This window comes from Oryx dammah, unplaced genomic scaffold (genome assembly GCF_014754425.2).
Source record: "Oryx dammah isolate SB20612 unplaced genomic scaffold, SCBI_Odam_1.1 HiC_scaffold_21, whole genome shotgun sequence".
Taxonomy (NCBI): domain Eukaryota; kingdom Metazoa; phylum Chordata; class Mammalia; order Artiodactyla; family Bovidae; genus Oryx; species Oryx dammah.
In genome coordinates, this window is record NW_024070205.1 from 35,751,418 (window position 1) to 35,770,761 (window position 19,344).

The 19,344-nt window shown below is 40.0% G+C and overlaps 1 protein-coding gene across 5 annotated transcripts in view; it reads right to left on the reverse strand.

The window, feature by feature from the left end:
- Window positions 1-19,344, reverse strand: part of RERE (arginine-glutamic acid dipeptide repeats) — a 416,989-nt gene that overhangs the window by 168,467 nt on the left and 229,178 nt on the right. For all 5 annotated transcript variants that reach the window (XM_040263345.1, XM_040263341.1, XM_040263346.1 and 2 more), the window contains 2 exons: window positions 6,300-6,405; window positions 4,753-4,849 (listed from right to left, as the gene is read on the reverse strand). In XM_040263345.1, coding sequence (XP_040119279.1) covers window positions 4,753-4,849; window positions 6,300-6,405 — 203 coding nt within the window. The remainder of the gene's footprint in view (window positions 1-4,752; window positions 4,850-6,299; window positions 6,406-19,344) is intronic.

Sequence of the window (19,344 nt, forward strand, 5' to 3'; positions counted from 1 at the left end):
AGAGATACATGGAAATTCAGTATTTGTAACTTTTCTTTGTGTCCAAAAGTAGCTCCCAACAATAGAATTTTTAAAAGACTACGACGTGTTCAAGGGCAGAGACAGCATACTATTCAGTGAGGTGTTCCCAGCACCTACAGAGCCCTCCTCCTATGAGTAGCTCAATAATGTGTTAAATGATGGATGAATAAAGAAATCAATGGTTGGCAAGTTATGGTATCTAATGAAGTTCTAAGCATGTACAGACAGAACAATAAGAACAATAAAAATGCTGTAGGTCAGTCACTTCACATAAAAAGAACTGTGGCCTGAAGCTGGAAAGTGAGTCTTAAGTTGCAACACTTAGAGCTCTGAGGGAACCTGCAGGAGCTAAAGGAACTTGGCCAATCCTAAGGAAGGGCTGAGGAACTGTACCGTGATGCCATTGATCTATCTCAGTTACTGCACACACGTGGTTCCAGCTGTCCATAGCAAAGTAAGCGATAATTTGATTTGGGCTGAGAAGGGGGCAATCAGAAGCCCAAAAAACATAGTTTAAGGTTTCTTGGTCCAGGGCTTCCAGAAAATTCACTCTAAAACATATTCTTATGACAGTGAATTCCTAGGTTAGATGACATCTTGTAACCTGACCTACCCTGGATATTTTTTTCCCAATAGGACACAGATAATCAGAAGGCTGGAAAATAGCTCTCAAGCTGATGAGACAGCTGTGACCTCCTGTCTGCCCTCCTCTATCAATACTTGAGAATCTTCTGTTACAAGTGACCTGAAAATGTTGTCTGGGTCACATGTTCATAATCCAATCACAAAACAATCACTCTTGATCCTTTGATGTCAATAAAATATTATCCTTAGGGAAAAAAAAAAAAAAACTATAACAGCAAATAAACTGCAAGCTACATTTTTTAATTTAGCTTAATCTAGCTAATCTGCTGATTCTCAGAACATCTGGAGATGGCTCCTGGGGCTGAACACTTCTCCCCATGGCTGAAGTGGTCTGAGAATCCACTCAAGTCATCCCAGAGGCCACAGAGAAATGAAGTAACTATGCCACCAAGAACTCAACACAGAACTGTACTTCATTTCACTTTTTATTTTCTTCCCTTTATGCCTTTAAGAAGCCAATTCAGATTCATAAGCACTACTCAGGCTACTGAGTATGAGATACTCTGCAAGAGGCTTCTTCATGCTCTGTACCTTTCCGGATACAGAACCAGTTCAGGGTCCTGTCACTTAATCATATGACTTTTTTTTTTTAAGTTTGTTAAAAAGACGACACTAAGGTTAACAAATGTGACCTTCGTCATGAAACCAGGGAGCAGAGCCAGGATTCAAGCTGAAGTCTCCTAATTTCCATCTGGATCTTTTCCTATCACACCAGTGTCAGCCAAAAATACATACCTGGGAGTAAGGAGAACTCAAAAAGACTACTAACATAGTATTACTACCTGGTTATTGATCAATGTAAAGAAGAAAAGAAAATAAACAGTTGTACAAACTTAGCCTCAAAGGTAGGAATGGGGGATAGCCAAGGCAAGAATTTAAGAACAGCAGCACAGCAATAATGCTGGACCTCAACTCAGATTTCTACTACAGTAAAGATCCCACCATCTCTTCTGGGAATAAATCCGGTTGGCAGGGGGCATGGGGGCGGGGATGCTACAGGCTCCATTTACACAGAGAGGCTGCCTAGGAGTTCTATTTTCCTTTTGATTTGTGATGGTGAAAGGACAAAGCTCTCTGGGCCTTTACAGCCCAACCCCAGCACCAGCTTGAAAGAGAAAGTTATACATGGGTTTCCTCCTGAGTGAATGGAAGGGCCAGAGCCCCCTCAGAGGCTCTGTGAGCCCAAAGAATCCACACAACTGAGCACTTTGATCTCTGAGAAGAATGGTGCTAAGTAAGCACTATCATTCTTTTTCTTTCTTTTTTGTCCTCCATGGTTTTTTCAGTACATTCATTTGATCCTCTTTCATGTGCCTATGGACTATTTTATTTGTCCTCTTTCAAAATTGAAGTTTATTTTTGGCAGTACTACTTTTTACCTGTGGAGAATGAAAAAAATTCTTTCAATGGACAAACGGTGAATGAAGAACTGGAATTAAAAAATGAAAGCCTAACCCCTACCCCCATACTTTAAAATTAAAGTAATCTAGCTTTAGTGAAGAGAAAAGGAATAGAGATTCCTAGGGGCACTGCTATTCAACTCTGCTTTTATCAGAGATGATCCTATGGTGAGCACTCTGCCACTGCAAACCAGGATTATTAAGCAAAAGCAAGAACCCCCAGATGAGCCCCAGATGCAGACTAATGTCAACATACCCACAAGGGTTACAGAACAGCTACTAGACCAGATCACCAGTAACCATGTGGTGATGCTCACATTCATCTGGTGTCCTTGGGGAAAAAAACCCAACTGTCAAGTCACCCAAGAGATGCTCTGTTTGAAGCAGACAAAAATCAAATTTAAGATGACAGTTTTATAAAACCACCTCATGACCTCTTTAAAGGAAAATGCCACATGAGAAAAAAAAAAGCTAATCAATAAGGGTTCTAGTCACATACACAGAGAAAAGGAGATAAGGAATCACCACAATAGCACTCCAGCTCTTCGGTGGCCACTGAAGAGACAATAACGTATACAATTACAGAAGATACTGATTATAAACCAAGTCAAAGTTCATTCATCTGGGTCCACCTAGAATTATCTGGAACAACTGGTTCTTCTAAAAATGCTATAATAGTATAAAATGACTATACAGACCTGACTATCAGTCTCTGATAAATTTTCAAATAAATTTGCTGTAAGCAAATATATAAAAATCCATTGAATAACCAGAGTAACTTATCTCACATGTTTACTTAACTTAAACTCTAAATTAATTAAAAATCATTCACCTGAATCAATGAAATAAGATGTGGGTCTGGGGGTGGGAAGCATGTAAAACAGGTAAGAAATTATCCCAGGATCAATCCACTTGTCTTGGCTGACAATTCAATGGTTCCATCAATCTGTCCAACCTTCCATTAATTCACTCTGTTCATCATGCAAGTTTAAGATTGGAAAACCACCCCCAAGAAGACATGAAAAGCTTGGGGGAATTTTGAAAGAAATTTATAAAACACTACAGAAATTCTCCAAATGTATCTCAAGCTCTGTAAGAAGCCAAATCTAACCCCATACACGCCTTTCCTTATAGCAGGGGCTGGCAGACTACAGTCTGCAATCCAAAGCTGGTCTACCACCTGCTCTTGTACAGCCTGAGATCTAAGAATGGTTTTTCCATTTTTAAATGGCTACAAATTAAGTCAGAGAAGACTTGCATCTCCTGACATGTGGAAATTAAATGAAATTCAGACTTCAGTGTTCACAAGTAAAGTTTTATTGGCACACAGCCATCTCACTTATTTACACATTGCCTCTGGCTTTTGTACTACAATGGCTGAACTGAGTAGCTTCAATTAGAGACCATGAAAGACTATCTGACCAAAAAAGTTTGCCCAAACCTGCCCTGTGTTAAAAGTTGCTACACTTTGCCTTGAAATAACTGGCTTGAGCTACGCAGCTTTACACAAGAGGCTCCAGATGGTTCTGCTGAATACCATCTGAGCAATATAATAGAGAAATCACTCTATCTCATTGCAGCTAAATGCCAGCAAATCCCTATGATTTGTTTTTAAACTGTATTCTTAAACAAAAAAAGTGGTTCTTTCACCATTTTTGTTATTTCTGATGGGGGAAAAGGTATAATAAAATCTCTTGTCTTATTCCTTTACCACTTAAGAAGCCCCAAGTCTTCATCTCATAAATAAAATATACCAGAATAAATAGGTATTTTTTTCTTGAAAGGGACAGAAAATACCAAAAGGTATGAAGCTTATGCTCACTTTTTTGGCATTATTACCAAAGACTTTAAGACTAGCAGCAACGTTACCTCAGAATAAAATCTTCAATATGCTTTCCCCATTCCCAAGTAACAGGCTTCCCAGGTGGCACAGCGGAAAAGAATCTGCCTTCCAAAATGCAGGAAACACAAGAAATGTGGGTTCTATCCCTGGATGGGGAAGATCCCCTAGAGGAGGAAATGGCAACCCATTCCAGTATTCTTGCCTGGAGAATCCCATGGACAGAGAAGTCTGGCAGGCTACAGTCCATGGGATCACACAGAGTTGGATACAAGTAAGCGATGAACACTTTTCTAGTGGCAGAGACTGAATCTTCAAGCAATAATCTATATAATAATCAGTCATGTCCAACTCTTTGTGACCCCATGGACTGTAGCCCACCAGGCTCTTCTGTCCATGGGATTCTCCAGCCAGGAATACTGGAGTGGGTTGCCATTTTCTCCTCCAGGGGATCTTTCCAACCCAGGTATTAAACATGGGTCTTCTGCATTGCAGGCAGATTCTTTACCATTTGAGCCACCAGGGAAGCCCAATCTGTGTAACACCTCACCCTAAGTAATTCAGCAACAAATTTTCAAGGAAATAAAATACATAACTATAGGGGGTGAGGGAGGAAGGAAGGAAGAAAAAAATATAGATTTTCCCTCCACCCAGATTAGTGAAGACAGAGGCCACCTCTGAGACCTCAACAATCCACAAAGTTCACACTGAGTGCTAGCTTGCTGAGACCACACGTGGAGTGTGACTGGTATTACGATATCAGATGAGATCTGGACAGCTCAGACTCTGTACCTGCATGCTTGACGACTTCTTCTCCCAGAAGGATCACGCATCTTGGGTGCTTACCTGAGGGCAGCGGCATGGTAAGTGTCAACGTAATCGGAAATGAAGAGCTCTCGGTTCTTGATAACTGGGTCTGTAATGACAAGTTCTCTTCCAGAGTCTGTCCAAAAAGGAAAATAAGAAAAAATTAATTAGGAGAATATTATAACTGAGTTTCCCAAAATAGGAAAATTCTACAAAATATTTCTTTCAGGTTCAACTTCTACTATAAAAAGCACAATAAATAACCAGTCCTGGTCAGCAAAACCTAGAAGAGGAATAACATACAGCAGGAGTAACAGGAAAAAGTGTCCTGCCGAATCTGTTTTTGCCCGTTAGTTAAGTCCCCACCATTTGCTGAAATGCTTAAGCACAAAATGAAAGAAGGGAAAAGAAACAACTATCATACTTCAGCAAGTTGCTAACCACTAAAAAAAAAAAAAAAAAAAAAGTTACTCATTTTGTGCATTTTATATTTTATTTCTAAACTATATTTAGAAAAGAATCATTTAACTGCTTTAACAGAACTTTTAATAGTTTCAAAAAAGAAAAAAATGGTAAAACATAGAAGACTATTATTCTTCAAAGCTGTTTGCATATTATTGCACTCACAGGCTTGACCTCTAGTGTGACCTTAATCAAAAAAAAAAAAAAGGAAAAGAAAACTGTTTTTGACCACTGGTTTGTTGACTCAAAACTCATCTCCCAAAGCAGTGTGAAGGAGTGAGACAACCACAGATATAAGGGCCAGAGAGCTGGACCCCTGCCCTGGGGCCTCCACTCAGAAGACAGGAAGTCTTGGCAACGCTCTTAGCCTCTCTGAGCCCTGATTTCCTCATCTGGAAGTGGGGAGTGACAACCCCTAAAGCATATAAACAATGGGTAACAAATGTCAATCAGCTAGAATGAGGCCTAGCACCTTTCAAAACAAGAAGTCAACGAAAAGAAGCTATTACACTTCTGAACAAATGGAATGTACATTTATGTAATGTACATTCATATGTACACTACATATGTATATATTACATATGTACACTCATATGCCAATAACATTATTGGGTAGAAACTACAATGCGAGTGGAAGAAAAAAATAAAAGATGCTCTGAACTACTTTCCTACTGTTCTAAAAGTCAATACTCAAACTAAAGTTCAAAATACTCAGGAAAGCTCTGCTTTGAAAACTGAAGTTCACAACCCTGAATTCAGAAGTTCAAAAATACAGTTATTTAAAAGAAACAAAATGCAATTCTATAGGATTTTAAGTGTCATTAGTTCAACATTAGGTGAGAAAAAGGAATAAGAAGACAAAGCTACTTTTATTTCTGAAAATGTATCTTTACTCCAAGTTCAAGGAGATGTTACCTGCACATGATCAGTTTGCTTCTCTATTAAGGCAGAAACAGTAAAAGAACCCAACAAAAAAGTGAACACTCCAGTAAAGTCTTTATTTATAAAATGCTTTTTCAGTGAAAATTTTGGACAGTGGTTATCTCTGTTTAATGAATGTTCTTAGAAAGAACTTTGCCCAAAGCTAAGAAAGTGTAAGGGTCAAACCAGAAAGAGATATTTACCATTTTCATTATGTCGATCCTGAACCAAATGCTGGTACACAGAATCTGGGACTTCAGACTGACGGTAGTACCATTTGACGTTCATGAGTAGATGGTCCCTCTTACTCTGAAAAGGAAAATCTAACAGCATTAGGAACAGGACTGCAGGCGCCCACAGGCGCATACCATACCCATGATCAAAAGCCCCTGGGAACAGGCGGACAGGCAGAGGAGGGGACACACAATTACTACCAGCACCACAAAAATATGGACAAAATTATGAGGTCAATTTTTACATTTTGAAAAATCCCAGCCAAAATACCCTTATGACTCTATCCCTCAAAGTAACTTATTTCAGGAAACAAAGGAAACCAAACCTGAATCTATACATCTCCCCAGTTTAATTAGCTAATTCATTCAGTGTTATACTTTTTTAAATTTAACATTAACTATGTATGCAGTACTACATGAATACATACTTTTTCTACCTTAAGATTTCATTGTTTTGCAAATATTTATAACCTGTTTTCAGCACACTGTCAAGGCCATTAAGGGCAATAAATCAGAAAGAATTTACCAAGCAAGACCTAAGAGATCTCTTCAAGGACTGCCAATCACCCAGACTAAATTATATCCTCCCTCCCTTTTTCTGTCATTTATTGCTCTATTGCAATGAACACAGCAAATCACTGGTGAAGAAGATACTATGAGTTCGTGGAGGAGAGATCATCTTGGGATGTCCTGAGAATAGAACACCTTAGACACAAATATTTATGAATAAGGAAGAGTCTGATGATTATCAGGGTCCTATAGATGTGTGTGGCATACTTAACCATGTTATCCCTGAAAGTTAGCTTGTTTCTAGTTCATTCAAAGAGTAAAGGACCAAATACTGTCTCTTTCCATTTGAAGGCTGTGGAGAGCTTGAAGGGACCACCTCCGTGCACCTGGTTGAGAAGCATCTCAGCATGGCAGTAAACTATGGCTTCCAGGGCCTCAGAAACACTTCTCTAACCGAGCTGAGGGCAGTAATAGACCCCCCCAAGGTGAGTGCAACCAGTCCTCTCAGCAGCCTCTACCTTCTCATCCCAAGTGCACGGTCAGAAATGAATGAGAGCTAAAAAATCGAGAAATGCTTCATGTTTATAAAAGAGATGGCCAAAGCCTAAAGTAGGTCAGAGGAGCTTTCTCTAATGAAGTCAGATCCTTCAGGTTTAATAAATGAGAAGATATGAAGTCTTCACTAAAAGGCCAGGATGGCTCAAAACTATTTTTGCTAAAATACCTAAGCCATTTGAAGAACCAGAATGAAAAAAGAAGACAACTGCCAGAAGTCTTGACTGAACTCAAATGTGAAGAACTGTTTCAAAGTGAATACCATACACACTAAGATTCTTACTTTCACAATTAACTGTGTCAAATACAGGGCATCATGACTAGTTTGAGCAGAACAGACTGCATACAAAGAATAATCCTACATAACGGGTACTTTTTAGTTTTTATCCATTTTGCACTTTTATATTCTATACTATTTATACTGCAGGTACGAAGAGGAGGACAAATCAGTAGGCTGCATGAAAAGAATACATGTTACATATAGTATAGGAGTTTATATATAGACAGGAGTTTACAGACAGAAGCAATTACTTCCAGCAAGGGATTATGGAGGAAGCAACATCTGACCTGGGGAAAAATGGGAAACACTTCAATGAATTTTTTTCTAGGCAAAGGAGGAGATCTAAGAAAGACACAAAGATAGAGAAAGCACAAGACACACACAAGATACACGCACGTGGTCCACCTGCCCGCAGCACAGGAAAGCCTTCTGTGGGACGCTGAGGAACCTGAATCTCACAGGAGCTTGGCCTTCGGCAGCTTCTAACAAATGGGGCCTTCTATCTGCACTGCTGACCAAGGCACAGTCAGTGAGATCCGAAATACTGGGCCGTGGGAGAGCAGTGGGGCGGCTACGGCTGCTTCCCAAGGCAGGGCGATGGAGAGCAAGACCAAGATGGGAGCAGGCACCAGGGACAGAAGAAGACACGCCAGGGCAGGAGGGTTGGGCCTGGGCGGCAGTTCTCAAGGATAAACCCACTTAAGTAAACACACTGCTCCCTTCAGGGTCTCTTGAGCTAGAACCATGGACACTGGACCCAGATGAGCCTGTTGCACAGCCTGCCCAGCACCCTGTTAGATGTGAGGCAGCATCCCTGGGCCTTCAGCCACTGCCAGCGGCACCCCTGCCTCCTCACTGTGACAACCACAATGTCTTCAAACACTGCCAAACTTCCCCTTCCCGTACAAAATACTCCCAGTTGAAAACCAATGGTCTAATGGTTTCCTTTTCAAGGAAAGCTGAAGCATAGTGGTAAGACTAAGCCTGGTTCAAGCACTGCTGTGCTGGGGACGTGGACTACAGGGAGGTGGAGGAATGTCTGTCAGGGTCAAACCCCCGCTCCATCACTTCCCTGTCACATGACGCTGAGCACATCTCCATCTACCCTTCTGTAGAACAGGATTACGGAAAACTACCTAAAAGGACACACAAAGGCACTGTAGCTGAACAGGTACCCGAAGAGTACTGTTTCCTCTGCAGTAAGTGACTCCAACTAGTGCTTCACAGAAAACATCAAGAACTTCACTGAGAATTGTCAGTGAAGTCTTCTCCAGAATATGGATTCTTCCAGGAGATGACAGTGATGTCTACCCACTCAGGTACTAACAGATGCTTCAACACTTACAGGAATGAATTACCTGATAGAGCACAAAGGAATTCAGATCAACCGGCGATTCTAGCAACACTATTCCAAAATTTATACTTTTATGCATTTCTGCAACACATCTAAGACGTATGAATAACAAAACCAGACAAAGATACCACAAAAAAGAAAGTTATAGGCCAATATCTCTGATGAATATAGACACAAAAATTCTCAACAAAATATTAGCCAACCAAATCCAACAACACATAAGAAAGATCATACACCATGACCAAGTGTGAGTCATCCCAGGTTCACAAGGATGGTTCAACAAACACAAATCAATCAATGTGACACAACCACATCAACAAAAGACAAAAACCACATGATCATCTCAAAAGATGCAGAAAAAACATAAGGTATTTGAAAATGTAAAGGCAACGGAGATAACTTTTTAAAAGTATTAACAATGGGCAATTAGACAATGCCTCTTTTTCAGAACCAAGCCAGTGATTCTGGTGACGCTCTAAGGTATAATATTTGTGTTATCTTCTGAGCCAGGCACACTTAATGACTCCACCCACACAGAATTACCACTCTGGTCTGTGTGCACTTGGATTTACTACTCCTATTATCAGCCTTTACAAAGGGAGCTGAAAGCCTACTGGATTTCCCAGTGCAATACTACCTGACAACCAGGGAGTGGCGGCATTGTGCTACCAAAGCCTCCAGACTCTGGATTCCACAGATGGAACGCAACAAAGGGAGGCAGGCTCAGTGTAAAACAGAAGTTCCGAACGGATGTAAATAGCTGTAATGGACACAATCTTCCTAAATAGGCTGGGAATCTGGTTGAAGATGAGACGTCTATAAAGGGAGGCACTGTGCTGCTTCAGAGACTCTAGACTAAAATCAGGTAACCTAGGATTTTGGTGCTGTCCGCAGTCACTAGTCAGCTGGGTGTGACCTTGGTGGAGTCATCTGCCATCTGACAAGTGAGGGACAGAACAGGATGATTCCATGGTCTGGTTCCATCCTACTCATGTGTAGACTTCTTCCCCAGATGAAACCAAGTGGATCAAGTGGGACCGGGAAAGCACCCTCGTGCTTCCTTGGTGTTACCTAACACTACCATCCTCAGGAGTCTTAGGAAGTAAAACATCCTTTCCCACAGAAGCTGATGAAGAGCAGAAGGGAGTAGAGAACACAGGACTGGCTCCCTCAGCCGCCTCAGATCCATGGGTACTGCTCAACCAGAAATCTCCCATCTTCTTTACTCTTTTCACTAGACTAAGACCTGCTCAAAATCACAATTAAAGGCAGCCATGAACTTGGAGATCATCTGATTCAACACAAACCACCTGGGTTTGACTCATGGCTTTGCAACTTACTGCGCTGTGTGACTTAAGGCCAATTACTTCTCCAAGGCTCAGTTCTCTCACACATAAAATGAGGGAAAACAATAGTTTATAACTCATTAGGTTGTGAGAATTAAATAAATGAATATAAGTAGAGTGGATTGGCTCTCAATAAATGCTGGATACTACTATCACTGTTTTACAGATGAAGAGAGAAGTTAAATTAAGAGGCTGGTTATAAATTTTGCTTTTCACAGATCCAAAATTATGCTCCTAAAAGCAATACAAAAACACACCAAATAGCAAATTAGGGGGAAAGTTCTTCACTTCTGCAACAATTCAAGAAGCATATCAAGTATTTCTAACAAATATGCCTCATCACTGACTCTGGAAGTCTGCATAACGGTCAAAGTGCTTATGAATGAGACATTTTAACACAATGCTGAATGAAGAAGGAAGCGGTGAAAAGCCCCCCAACTGAAGGTGTCCTGGGATATACTTCTGAACACAGAGAAGAGGCCACTGGAAAGGAAGTATTTCCACCAATTTTTCTCTAAGGAGAAAGAAATGTATTGACTGCTTCCAGGTGGTAGGAGGCACCAGCATGAAAACCACAAAACAGCAGCACATTCAATCTGCTTACAGTGAAGTCTCAGTGGCTCTGAGCAGGAAAGGAGACAGGCCGATTCTGGGTTGAATTATGGATCTGTCCACATACCTGGCCCGGATTTCTTGAAATGAGGGATGCATGTAAATTTAAGGAGATAAAGAGTTTAACAAAAGACAAAACTCATCACCATGTGGGTTTAGAAAAGACAGCTCGACTGGAAGGTGTTTGAAGGAAATGGCAACTCACTCCAGTACTCTTGCCTGGAAAATCCCATGGACAGAGGAGCCTGGTAGGCTACAGTCCATGAGGTCGCAAAGAGTCAGACACGACTGAGCAACTTCTCTCTGTATAGGGGGATTTCCAGATCTCTGCATGTCAGGCAATAGGTTTAGAATTAATGAATGTGAAAGTCAGAACTGAAATTAAACATTCAGAGTAAGATTACTGACAAACACTGGAGAAAAAGGCAGACACCAGACCAGAAAGGCAAACAGGAGGTTCTGCTGAAGTGACACTGGTTCATTCTATTAACAGCACACAAGTAGCCCATCCTAAATGTAAATATATGTGATTCAAGGTCAAGTCAATTTCCCTTCCTAGTGATCTTTCATGATTGTTAATACAGTACTTTTGTTTATTTTAAATAGCCAATCTGTGTCCTTCCTAGAACCATATTTTTCCTGGGAAAAATTTTTATACAATATAAAAACATAAGAGAAATGCAGGGGTGGTGGGGGGTGGGATGGGGTGGATGGAGAAGGACAGGCGCTCACTAATGACCAGTTAGACAAGTACAGAGATTCCCTTTTCAATATTCCTTATTTCCAACCAGAATGGGAACAAGGATAACTTCATACTCACCTGCATTACACAGGAAGGACCTTCTTTGCCCATCAATCACCTACCAGGCCTTGGCAGGTATCATAACTCCCAGAGCCCTCCAAACAGGCCATTCTAGTCCCCCCACTGTTATCACATGTGATAGATGGATCAGGGCCAAAGACAACCTAACTAGGATATGAAGGTGGATTCATCAAATGAACAATTTGCAAAGTCAAAATAATCTTCTGGAGACAACAGAGCATTTCCTTCAAAATTTTAACTGCTTAGTTCTTGGGAGCTCACATTTCAAATAATGGAAGGTCCAGATTCAGAGTCAGGTGAAATCAGACCAAAATCCTTGTTGTATAAAAAGTCAAAATAGTCAGGTTTTTTCAGAAATTTGGAGAATAAAAACAGTTAACATTTGTATATGATATGGCTTAAGAAGATTCCCTCTGAAGAAACTTGTGATGCATCTCCTCAAAACGAAGACAGTACAGTTAAGAGTTACCCTCCCAGGGTGCTGCATGGCCAGTATGGAGTAGAATGTCAACCCTGCTGAGGCCACTCCACCACAGGTGATGCCTGCTGGGAAGATCACCCACACAAGCCCTTAGGACACAGTCTTAAGAGCTTCAACCATTCCTGACTTGGGGAGGGGACTAGGGACAGAGAGAGGGGTCTAAGATTACTCTTCTTCAAAGGCCAAGCACAACTCCAGGCAGGCTTCCCAAGTGGCTCAGCAGTAAAGAATCTGCAGGAGAGATGGGTTCCATCTCTGGGTCGGGAAGACTCCCCTGGAAGAGGAAGTGGCACCCACTCTAGTATTCTTGCCTGGAAAATCCCACAGACAGAGGAGCCTGGCAGGCCACAGTCCATGGGGTCACAAAGAGTCGGACAGGATTCCAGGCACAAGCACAGGCGGATCAGTCCATAGATGAGCTTTCCGTACCAACCACAAGATCATCATTACTCAACTGTGCGGATAAACATCAGGACTAAGATTAGTCCAACTGAAATCAGGTAGGAAATATTTTGTAACATTATTTTAAACCACTGCTCTGCTCCTAACATAAGACACAAGCAATGTAAAATTTTCTATACATCTACATCTAAAGAGCTTTATAGCCATAACAATTCAAAATGCCATCAGAGTTACAGGAACACATAAACGCCACCAGGGCTCAGGCCATCAAGGTCCACCCATCTCAGCGTTCGGCTCTGGCACGGAGGTTAGGAGGTTAGGAAAAGGCTGAAACACTGGCTCCAGAGTCTTGTTTACAAAGGAGAAAGGGCTTCAAGTATCTCCTACAGATAATCACACAATCATGTACAAATGTTAATGTACTGAGACAGTAACTAAACATTTTGCTTCATTTTATTTGAGAGCATAGAGGAAGGGCGAGCACGTCTGACACTGAGTAAACAAAGCATCCACACTTGTTCTGTCCTAAAATGCCCTTCTTGCAACTTTCTCAGATACATCCACTACCCAGTGGTGACTGAATGGACCTGTGCAAGAACTATGACTGGGCACATCTCCCTTATAGAGGCCACAACACTTGAGTTTCTAACACAGAAACCTGTTTAGTGGTGTGATGCTTAACTTTTATGTGTCAACTTGACTGTGCTAAGGGATGCCCAGATAACTGGTAAAACATTATTTCTGGGTGTGCCTGTGTAGGTGTTTCTGGACGAGCACAGAATTTGAGTCAGTAGACTGAGCAAAGAGATTTACCCTCCCAGTGTAGACGAGCATCATCCAAATCTCTTAAGGACCCAAAAGGAACCAAAAGAAGAAGGAAGAGCAAGTTCTTTCTCTCTTCTTGAGCTGGCCCTCTATTTTTTCCTGGCATCAGCCATCAGAGCTCCTTTCTTGGGCCTTTGGATTCTACAAGCAGCTATTTACCATGTACTGACTGGCATTTGCAAATGGTCATAAGCTGAAACTACACAGGGGTCTACTCAGAACTAGCATGGTGAATAAAATAGATAAAAGAAACAGAAACAAACCATATCCATTTGACTAAGCTGCTTACTGCTCAAAGGCCCTAGAATCAAGGTTGTGACAATCTCAATTCACAAACCTGTGGCACTCAATCCAAAAGACTGTTTTCAAGAGACTGCATCAGCCTCTGGGCCTGTGTAAGAGGATGTACATCACCTGTAATCAGATGGTGAAGGAGGACAGTACAACCCAGGGAAGGCAGAAGATTTTTTACAGTGTTTACAACCAAAATGTGCAGATGACTGGTTACTATGAATCCCCAGAAAAATGATGCAACTAAAAATATGTTGAAACACCAGCTCCGATGATCAGAAATAAATCTTCAAAATCACTGCTTCTTAATGATGATTTATTAATGGTAGAACCAAAAAGATGCATGAAAACACAATTATCTCTCTACTGCTAACTATGGAGTCAAAACTTAAAGCAGTTTCTATGGAGGATGACATTATGTATGAACAATGAAATTTGCAGCATTGAGACCAAAACTGAGTGCAAAGGGTAAAGCTAGGGAAATTCATCTTTCTTGGCCTCAGAAGATAGCACATAGCATCATTATTAGGTAACCTCTCCTGTCCTTGTCCTCTTAAACTGAATAAAGAGTTTATGTCATACACACACACACATACATACACACACACAGATAGATTCCCCCAAATCTACAGCAAAAATCCCTTCCTAAAAGCCAGTATTCTTTCCAGCAGCTTTGATTACACCAGAAAAATCCATAACCACAAATTTACTATTTGGCCCAAAAGATTTCTTTCACCCACCAAGATAAAAATCACTGTTTGTAGACAGCACCATAAGAAATTGCCAAATTGCTCATAACCCCTAATTAAAGAGAATTAAGCATTCCACTGAGTTTCTTTCTTAAACAATCAAGCCCCGAAACTACAAAGTTGAACACATCTGCAATACGTTAGTTGTTTGATGATGGTGGTGACAGTGACAGCGATATTCCTCATTCTGGGGGAGTGAGTCACTTCTTGCACATGACATGGCCAGAAAAGTTATACAACTCTATCACACATCAGTGGTGGGGCAGGAGTAAAAAGGAAGTTCAAGAGCAGGGGGAGGGGGTGACCCTGGCCTGTAGACCTCCAAAATTCTCTAGAAGCTTCACAAATTAAACTATCACATTACTTCAGAAATAAAAATCACTAAGATTACTATGATTAAACAGACATCACACAGATTGTACTATTAAAAACTGATGCTGAAATATCTTGAAAAGATTTCACCGAGTCAACATGTGGTTTATGAAAGTGGTTTCTCAAACTTGTTAGACTCAAGATTCTTTACAATCATCGAAATTAATGAGGCATTCAAAGAGCTTCAGTTTATGTGGGTCATATCTTATTAACATCTGTTATATTAGAAAATTAAAGAAAAATTTTAGACATTTTTACTAATTCATTTAATGATATAAGCTCATTACGTTAATGTAAATAATTACAATAAGTAACTATCCTGTTAAAGCAAATGAGCAATACTTATGTTTTTACAAATCTCTTACATTTGGCTTAAGGGAAAAAATGCTCACATCTCATTCTGCAGTCCTCTGAATCTGCAATCACACCTCATTCAGCCTTTATGAAGCTCCACGGTACACTCATGAGAGAGTGAAGAGTGAAAAGGCAAATGATGTCTCGGTGTCATCATGAAAGCGAACTGACCCTGCAGACCACGGACCAACCACACATGAGAAGAGCTGCCCTGCAGGATGAAGCGAACAAGCTGCACAAACGGCCCCAGATGCCTCTCAGAGTCTGGTAGTTGAAACAATTTTATTAATAGCAAATGGAACCATAGCTGGAAATGTTTGAAAAGCATACATGTAGTCAGAAATCAGATATTAAACAGATTTTATTTTTAGTTATACAGACATTCCAATAGTGAGCGGGAAGTTAAAATCTAGGTAAGAGGCCTCATTTCAATCTAAGATTTTTTCTTGCTAAAATTTGAACTTAGGATACTGAGAAATATTTAAAGCTTGATTTAAACAAGAATACAAACAGGTCTATACTAAACAGTTACACTTTAAACCAGTGGTGAACCTATTAAGCTGAAAGCCTGCTAGGAAAAAGTAGGTAGAGTAACTTGGGTAACTTATTCAGCAATTTGTAATTCCAGGCAACTCTGTGGTCATTTCAAATATGGTGTTGCCTCTTACTCAAGAAAACTGGAAACATGAAACATCAACTTTTAAGAAACAAAAAGAAACCTTCTAGCTTACCATACTATGTTGAATCATCATCTTTTATCAAGATGAACATAACTATTTTACATGAATCCAGCATTTCCTCTTTCTAGGCAATAACTTTTTTGTACCATCATTTTCTGAATTAAACTGCAAAATGTACAGCTGTAACACCAAAAAATAAAACAACTTTTAGTAGCATGAAGATTTTTAGAATTGATTATTTGCACTTCTAAGGAACACTAATATAGGTTCAGAAATTATTTAATTCAAATAATGTCAGCCTACATAATAATACAAATCCAATTCCAGCTAATACATTCTGCATGTGTAAGTCGCCTAAGTCATGTCTGACTGCGATCCCATGGGCTGCAGCTCCCCAGGTTCCTCTGTCCATGGGATTCTCCAAGCAAGAATACTGGAATGGGTTGCCATGCCCTCCTTCATGGGATCTTCCTGACCCAGGGATCAAACCCACTTCTCTCATAGTCTCCTGCATTGGCAGGTAGGTTCTTTACCGCATTTTAAGCTTGTCAATAAACAACCTCAAATAGTTTGGTTTAAAAGGGGAAAAATCAACAGGAACCCTAAAAATTCATGTTTTCCTATTTCACTTTATGTAAACCAGTCTGTCTTAAGCATCAATCATATTTATTTTTCTTTCCTTTTGACTTAAACCAAAACAAAGACTGCAACCTTTAATACCTACTGGTCTTATTTTTAACTATTCCATCTACAACCATTCTTCTAATACAAATATGCCCTGAGAGCTTATCTCAGTCCACATGCCAGACAACAAAGGCCCACTGGCCTGTTGGAAGAGAGATGGAAAGCAGGAAATGAGAGGGCTGAGTTAATCCCAGATAATCGATCAGGGTATTCAGTCAAGTACAGCCGCTCTGAGGAAATGTTGCTTTAAAAAGAAAAGAAAGGAAGAAAATCAAAATAGCCTATGACCAGAGCTACAATTCACTTCAAAATGGATTAATTTTTGCCAAGAAGATTCCCCATCATCCTCAAGCACCAATACAACTTATATACATGTTAATATTTTTTGAAGGAAGATCTTTTAAAATCTTTCATCCTCTATCCTTTTTCAGAAGTGTTTTAATTTGGGGATTTTTACCTTATTGTTTTGGCTCATCTTTTTTCCCCCAAACCAGCTTTACTGAAGTATATCTCATACACAATAAAACTGTGACAAACGTGTTCTGTAACCACCACCACAATCAAGATAAGGAATATTTCCATTATCACAAAAAGACTCACTTCCTTTAGAATTAATTGATGAATCTGCTCTGCTGAAAAAGCTTTTATGCCAGAGAACGCTTTAAAAAAAAAAAAATCGAAGTTCCTTCCTCCATTTAACACACAGAGAAATTAATATGGAGAAAGACAACTCTGAGTCAGCTGTGACGCTTCTTTCTTCCAGCTGATGCTGGAGAACATACAGACAACAACCCAATGCTCTTCAAAATCAAATAATTTACTAGATAAAACTAGGTTGACACATAAAAGACTTCCTAAAAATCCCAGTATATGGTAACAGTTATAGAAACAATAGCACTGAAGTGAATAAAATTTTTCAAATTAATTTTACAGCATAATTTCCTCAAATCATGTAATCTGTATTTAATGAGCTTCTTCCAGGTATCAGGCTGTTCTTGTAGGGACAGCCACTAAGGATTTGGGAGAAGAAAAGAACAGATAAAGACCCAGTCTTGACAGAACATTCCAGTGTAGGGACAGACCCTCTGGTCAATCTCTCCACCCTTCCCCTAAAAGGTCTAGGGTGGGTAGCCATGTTCTTCTCCAGGGGATCTTCCCAACCCAGGGATCAAACCCACGTCTCTTGCATTGCAGGCAGACTCTTTACCCTCTGAGCCACCAGGGAAGCTACCTCCCCTCCAAACAAAAGTCAGAGAATAGTTAAGTGTTTTTAAAAAGCCACTAGCAGTAAAATCTGCCACTTAGTAACCATACAATCCTGGGCAAGTAACATTTTTTATACTTCATTTAGTCTTTTTGGATATCGTTTTCCTTAAAACTAGCCGTCTTCTCAAAAGCACCTGAAATTGGCAGGAAGAAGTGTACCGTGACTTGACTGCATGATACAGAGAAAGCCTTCATACAGAGGGTTTCACTTGCGGCTCAGTAAAGAATGGGCCAGCAATGTGGGAGACCTGGGTTGGGAAGATCCCCTGGAGAAAGGAAAGGCTACCCACTCCAGTATTCTGGCCTGAAGAATTCTATGGATTCTATAGTCCATGGGATTGCAAGGAGCTGGACACGACTAAGCGACTTGTTCAAATGAGCGACTTTCACTTTCATAAACTTTCTTTCTTTACAGAGAAAGGGGCTAAATAACCTTGATAAATCCACATACCCATCTCCCAACCCACAGGAACAGAAACCCAAGTCTGTCTCTCAGCCATAGCTGACCTTTGCTCACAAAAATTCTGGAAGTCTTTTAAAAAAAAAAAAAAAAACCACCTTCTTTACCTTTGTCTTTTATAAAATTTATTAAGAAAATTTCATAGACATAAAGGTATAAAAAAGTAAGAAACTAAGGGCAAAACATATTTTAACAAATAAAACACAACCAAACCTGAAGCAGTTGCCTGTACAGTCCTTCTAGACAGGTTTCATGTCACTCTCCCAGAGGTAACCGCTATCTGAATTTACTGTTGGTCATTCCAATACAACGCTTTATTTATGCTTTTACCTCATATGTACATATAACTAAAACTATAATGTATTGTTTTGCAGTTTTTACACTTTACATAAGCAATACCATATTGATTTCCCCTGCAATCTCTTTATTCAGTATTATGCTTGCATGATTCTCCACTCCCTAGTTCATTCGTTTTAAATGATACTATTACCTCTATGTACAATACTGCACGATTTGTTGAAAAATTTAATACTGACAGATTACTTGGGTCATTTCTAGTTTTTCACTACAAGTACAGCCAAGGCTGCTACTCTAAGCATTTTTTTTTTTTTTTTTTTTGGCCATGCCACAAGGCTTGTGGGATTCTAGTTTCCCTACCAGGGACTGAACCCAGGACCTTGGCAGTGAGATCACGGTGTCCTAACCACTGGACTACCAGGAAATTCCCCTATAAGGATTCTTATTCATGTCTGTGTAAGTCTCCAAATGTTTGGTGCCACACCTGAATATTCAAAGGGTTAGGGTTAGGGTTAGGGTTAAAAAATGAAAAAATAAAAATGCTTAGAGTAGCAGCCTTGGCTGTACTTGTAGTGAAAAACTAAAAATGATCAAAGTAATCTGTCAGTATTAAATTTTTCAACAAATCGTGCAGTATTGTACATAGAGGTAATAGTATCATTTAAAATGAATGA